The following is a 6,231-nucleotide window of genomic DNA, read 5'->3' on the forward strand; positions in this document are numbered from 1 at the left end:
CAATTTAAAGCAACCTTGGAGTGTAGCCTACTTTTGCTAAGCGCTGTTATGCAACAACACCTTTGTGCAATAAATCAGGGGTGTTGAACAGTGTGGTGCAAGTTATACACCTGCTCCCTGCCCCCAAAGCCAGTCAATTATAGACAGTATTATGCTAGATGGACCAAGAATCTGGCTCAGCATAAGGCAGCTTCCTCTGTTCCACTTCCAACAACAGGGAAACCCAGGCAGGTGGGTGGGTTATTAATAATAATAATAATAATAATAATAATATATTATTATTACTACTACTACATCCTCGCTTGCTGTACATCTTTCCTTTACATTTTCTCCACTTTACCACGTTGAGTATTTCTTACTTTAGCCCTTATCCAGACAAGAGCACCTCAAAATTGCTTTAAAAACTGATTGTTTTATTGGCCTCTGAAAGAGAAGTCCATTAAAATGGCCGGAAGCTGGACATAAGCCAAGTCAATAAGCAAAGCTACAATGAGAGTGTCTGTCAACTGTCGAGGGAGAACCCTCTTTTTATTTTTTTAAATGTTTACCCATGAAAGCCAACATACCAGTATGCAACAAAGTCTCTGCCTCATGTATTAGTTCTCCCAGCAAAGGGCCGATCCTCCCCATCATTCTGAAGCATTCAACAACCCAAGTCAACACCTCCAAGCAAAACTGCTTCTGCTTGGGATGGACTGCCCAGCGACTTTTGCTTAACACACAAGATATCAAACGGTAACACACTAGTGAAGTTTGTTGCTGACAAACAACATAGAATGTTGTTGTTTTTTTAAAAAAAATTAACATAAAAATATTTTCAAACCAGAAAAAAAAGGGAGCCAGTCTTTTGGAGATTCCACTGAAGTGGATGGGGGGTGTTTTACTCTTCCACTTATTCAGTTAGCTTTGCTCAGAAAAGTCATGAACAGCTCATCTCGCAAAGGTCGGCTTTGCAGCAGTTGCTATGCTCAGATGTGCCTTCCAAGCTCAGCAACCGAGCCAGGGGTCTGAGCGGTTCTTCCGCATGAGGAAGTTGATCTTTCGAGCCATTTCCGTATTATAGATCCTCCGGCACGTTTCGTACGCCTCCCGCTGCCTCTTGCGGCAGGGCTTCTCATAATACCGTTGGCGCTTGCTCCTGTCAATGATCCCGTCCATAGTCAGGACCCTGAGCAGAGAACAAAAAGAAGAACAGGGTCAAATTCAGGATAGCAACCCACCATCTTCCTCTGTGCCAAATACAGAAAAGCTGATAGCTGCCAGCTGTATCCAACTCCCACTCTAAAAATACAGAACTAAAATAACCACCCTCCTCCTCCTTTTCTTTTTTTATGCTGAAGCACTTTAGAGGAAATGCCATAAAAACATGATGATCGTGCTGAAGACACACCTTTTCACCCCAACCTTTGACACTTGAGATATGTATTTTCAGGAGCCACCCTAATTCCGTGACTGTAATTTGTTTGAACAGCTTGTAGTTTTGAATTTTAAATTGCTGGATCCCACCCTGGGACCTGATGGTGAAGGGCGGGTGATAAACTGAATCTTTAATCATCACCACCATGACTTGCAAAATATCTACGCCACCAAAAATTCTCTAATATCAATTAGGGCTATCATAATTTTGGCAAAAGGACATCTTACTGCGGCAAGGGTCCCTCCCATCCTGGTTCCAAACCTGAGATTCAGGCAAGGCGATCTAGGGACTCGCAGGAAGGCTGTAAAATAAAATAAAAACAGCCCCCACCAAAAAAAGCTGGAGACCCAATGCATTGCAATAGGCTGGCGGGTGAGAAGGAGAATTAGGAGGTGAGGCTGCAATTATGGAAAGCCATATATAGTACTGAACACCTTTGTAGCTAACCGACCCTGAGAGGTTGACAAATGGAAGCTGGATAGTGGCTCAGAGAGAGCCCTCCAGATTCGAATCTCACTTAGCCATTGAGTCATTCCCCTGTCACAAAATCAGCTCTCTCTGCTTTGCAGGATGAGGATAGTATCAGCCTACCTTACAGGCCTATAAGGTAGCTGAGACAAAGATATTTGCCAATCATTGCAAGGACCCATGAGACCCCAAAAACTATTCAACGGCAACTCTCCCAGGCATGAATTGTAAGATGAAATCTGCAATTTATTTCTGCGCTACAGAAGCAGCAGCCCAGATAGCTTTAAAAACAAAACAATACAAAAAATATAAATGCCAATTTTCTCTTTATGAGAGTTTAAAAACAATTCTGACTTGATCTGCCTCGCTTTGCATTCACATGGCCTGGGAGTGCCAGCCTGTCAGGGTTGGATGAAAAATAATCCTGAATGAGCTCCAAGCTCCGCCCACCAGCACCCGGCACCCAATGAGAGGGAGCTCGGTGGCCCCCTCCACCCAGCGGGCCAGCCAATCCCGAGGCCAGAGGTTTCTCAGAATGGGCTTATGCAACCTCGTGCACATCCTTGCGCCTAGTCTCATGGGCTGGGACTGTGAGGGAAGACACATGTTTGGCTAGCTGGCGACACAGGCATCTGAAGGAAACATGCAGAGGGCGCAGCAACTGTACTTCTAGCTATTTTTAAACCCTTCACTGGAAGCCTGAGAAAAATGCAGAGAGAGGCAGGCGAGCTATCGGAGGGGAAATCGCTTCCCCCGCAACCAGGAAGCAATTTGCTCTGACCCTGCAATTATCCCCGCTCCCTGAGGAAAGCTCCCTGATGCATCGCAGGTATCAGGGAGGCCAGGAACGATTGTTTTCTCAGCCTGCCAAGAGGCTGCCGTGTCTGGAGTCCTTGCAACTTTCTGCCTTCTCCTTCCTGGCCCCACAATGCCACCCAGACTTCCAGCAGAATGTGGCAGGCCCCCATCCCCAAGCAATTTGGACGTAAAGGCCTTTAGGTTTTATAGCCTATGCAATTCTGTCCATTGGACAATTTTGTTTTAGCAGCCAGCACATATATCACAACACAGGTATCTTCAACCTTTGAAGCTCAGGGCCCTCTTTTAACCCAAACATGCATTTGGGAACTCGTTTCTTAATCTTTTACTAAATATTTGCATGGGTCAGGCCACATCGCAGTTGCAGGTCCACCAGTTGAAGACAGGTGTTGCAACACATTCCTGCAGCCTCAAGCATCTAGCATGCAATCTAAGAACAGAGGAAGCTGCCTTATGCAGTAAATCTCTCTCAAAAACACGTAATATTTCATGCGAACAGGGCATAGCCCATCTCCCCATCAGACCCACAGCTGGTATCAGACACTAACCAAGAACAAAAATGCTTTTGGGTTACCATGCCACAGGCACCCATTTTTGCTGAATGGTCACCCACCCTCCACATTATAAGCAGACACTGCAAGATACACACAAACCAATAAAGTTCTGCAACCAAATTAAGTACCACTTGAATCCTGTAAAGGCACACTTTGCAACTCAAAAGCCTAAACACTCCTATAGCAGCAGGCACTGGTTCCAAAGAACAGAACTCAAGCTATTTGTATATATATATTTTTAAAGCATACAGCCTGAGCCCATAATTTTAAAAGTTCCATTTATGATATCCAGCCAGCAGAGGGCATGACAGCCACATGTTGACTAAAGCTTGCTTACAAGACAGCATTACAAGTCATGACTCTCCCTTTCTCCTGACGAAGGTTGCATAAAACCACCTAACTTGAGAACACAAGTCGCCTACGTGCTTTTGCCCTAGCAGCCACACATGGCTGCTCAAAATACAACCAGGAAATAAAAGCAAAAGCTTCATAGAAACATTGTGAAAATGACCCATGGATGGTTAAGTCCAGTTGAATCTGACTTTGGAGTGTGGCGCTCATCTCACTTTCAGGCTGAGGGAGCTGGCGTTTGTCCGCAGACAGTTTTCTGGGTCATGTGGCCAGCATGACTAAACCGCTTCTGGTGCAACAGAACACTATGACAAGTGCCAAAGGGCATGGAAATGCCGTTTACCTTCCCAACACAGTGGTACCTATTCATCTACTCGCTCTGGTATGCTTTCAAACTGCTAGGTTGGCAGGAGCTGGAGCAAAACAATGGGAGCTCACCCCATAGCACGGATTCAAAACATTGCAGCCAGTCCTGGGGTGCAGCAAGGCCAAAGGATGTCTTTACCTGTTGAGGACTCGATAGGCAGCCTCCACATTGCCATTGGGCACCATCACTGTCCGAGCGACGAATTTCAAGTGATTGGCCATCTTAGGTGTAGCTGTTTCTAACTCCAGGAACTGGAGGCCATCGGCTTCTGGCCCAAACAAGAGACTCTCCAAAAGATACCTTTTAAAAATAATAATAAAAGGACACATCACAGCTAAACATAAATAAAATATATTGGGGGACTACTGTTAGTGCTAGATGCACATGAAAGTCCTGGTTCAAATCTCTCTGACCCCATCTGCAATATACATTTAAAGTTTTCATACCACTTTTTTTACAGGCATTGCTGCCCCCCCAAAGAATCCTGGGAACTGGACTTTGTAGTGGGTGCTGAGAGTTATTAGGAGACCACCAGCACCCAGGTGTCCCTCTGCCTTCGGTCCCCCTTTTGTATTGTTTTTAAGCCTTCTTACAAATCTGGGGTTTCTTTGTATTGTTTTAAAAACTATCATAGCTGTTTTAATGACATGACTACGAATTGCTTCAAGATATACACGTAAAAGGCAATTCATGAATTCATACCTAAAACAATAATAATTCTAAGTGTCTTCTGTGGGTACACAGGCCTTTGGCTTTTTATTATCGGCTGCCTCCTTCAGTGGGTGGGATTTTTTAGTCCTGCCTTTAGAAAAATATGAATTTTCTCTGTTTTTATGCTGGTGTTAAATGCCTATGTTATTTATTTATTGCTGTAAGTAACTTTGAGATACTTAAAAAAGAAAAAAAGGCAATACATGTGATAAACAACAAAATTCAATAAACTATTATAATAATAAATGTACCAAAGTAATTTCTCATTTGGTTGTCCAGTTGGCAGATCTCAAAGTAGATCCATGCAGAGTGCTGAAACTCCAGTCACCTTTTTTTAAAAAAAAGAAAATACTGTCTTTCTCTGCTATTTTCTCAGTTCATGGCCCAATTCTGAAATTGTGAAAATCAGGATTATTATCCAATGCTAATTCCTAGTCAGAGCAAACCCACTGAAGTTAAGAGACAAGACTAACTTAGGTCCATTGATTCCAACAACAGGTCTACTCTGAGTAGAAATAAGCTGGAGACAACACTCGGCTGTTTTCGTTGCCCCTTCCAGGCTCTTTGGGGCCACCTAAACAAATTTACCTGACTATAATAAACAACATAAAATTATGTACGAAGGGGAGGATAATGAAGGGAGGCCCTTCACACACACACCAATTTGGAGGAAACTGCGGAGGGGTCTCCCCCTTTTTGGGGTGCCCTTGGGCCAGTCACTCATCTCTCAACCTAATCTACCTCACAGGGTCGCTGTGAGAAGGTAAAACGGGGAAAAGGAGGGGGGGGTTATGAATTTCCCCCACCTCGACCTCCCTCGGAGGAAAAGGTGGGGCATGAAATATATTTTATTTCAACAAATGAAATAAAACGCGGAGCGCCCCAACTTCTCCCGTCAACTGCAAGCAACAAAAACGAAGGGCAGCCCCCCCTCAATGGGGAAGGTTACCCCCCCAAAATAATAATTTCCACGGCGACAGGGAGAGGAACAGTATCTTTCGAGGGAACCGGCACATTATTATTTTTCAGCCCGCCCCCCGCGCTTCCTCCCGGGGCAGCAGCTCCTAATAGAGGCCGGGGATGCGCTCGGCCTACGGCGGACCCGAAGGGAAGCGGGGCAGAGAGGCGCTTCCTCGCGCGCCCCCACCAAGGACTACACTCACCCGCCGCTGGCTCAGCCGGTGCCCCCCCCCCGGAGTCAGGACGGAGCCGCGAACCGGAACCGGAAACGCGTGTTTCCTCCCCCCCTCCCCGCTTCTCCGGCCTGCGGCCTAGTCCTGGTAACCATGGCAACGGGAAAGGCCTGCGGGGAGAGGAGGAGGTCAAAGTCCTGCGCCAAATTTATCCTCTCGCGTTATCACTGTATAGGGACGGCCTCCTTACTGCTATTTTCGGTTCCCCCCCAATCAATGGAAGATAATAATAATAATAATAATAATAATAATAATAATAATAATAATAATAGTTGTGGTGGTGGTTGTTTTGGTATTGTTTTTCAAAAATTTTTTTATTGGTTTTCACAACATTATAAACAAACAAACACA

The 6,231-nt window shown here is 45.1% G+C and overlaps 1 protein-coding gene across 2 annotated transcripts; it reads right to left on the reverse strand.

Moving 5' to 3' along the window:
* Positions 1 to 396: 396 nt before the first annotated feature.
* MRPS21 (mitochondrial ribosomal protein S21) lies at positions 397 to 5,967 on the reverse strand. 2 transcript variants are annotated; one of them, XM_080985580.1, is made up of 3 exons: positions 5,851 to 5,967; positions 4,115 to 4,276; positions 397 to 1,168 (listed from the first exon to the last, which is right to left on the reverse strand). In XM_080985580.1, the coding sequence occupies exons 2-3, from the start codon at positions 4,195 to 4,197 to the stop codon at positions 988 to 990; spliced, it is 264 nt and encodes an 87-aa protein (XP_080841706.1). In that variant the 5' UTR covers positions 4,198 to 4,276; positions 5,851 to 5,967; the 3' UTR covers positions 397 to 987. The 2 variants fall into 2 exon arrangements, with proteins under 2 accessions (XP_080841706.1, XP_080841707.1); XM_080985581.1 differs by lacking the exon at positions 5,851 to 5,967 and adding an exon at positions 4,679 to 5,605.
* Between the last annotated feature and the right edge of the window lie 264 nt (positions 5,968 to 6,231).

This window comes from Podarcis pityusensis, assembly GCF_964106645.2.
Source record: "Podarcis pityusensis genome assembly, chromosome: 16".
NCBI classification, from domain to species: domain Eukaryota; kingdom Metazoa; phylum Chordata; class Lepidosauria; order Squamata; family Lacertidae; genus Podarcis; species Podarcis pityusensis.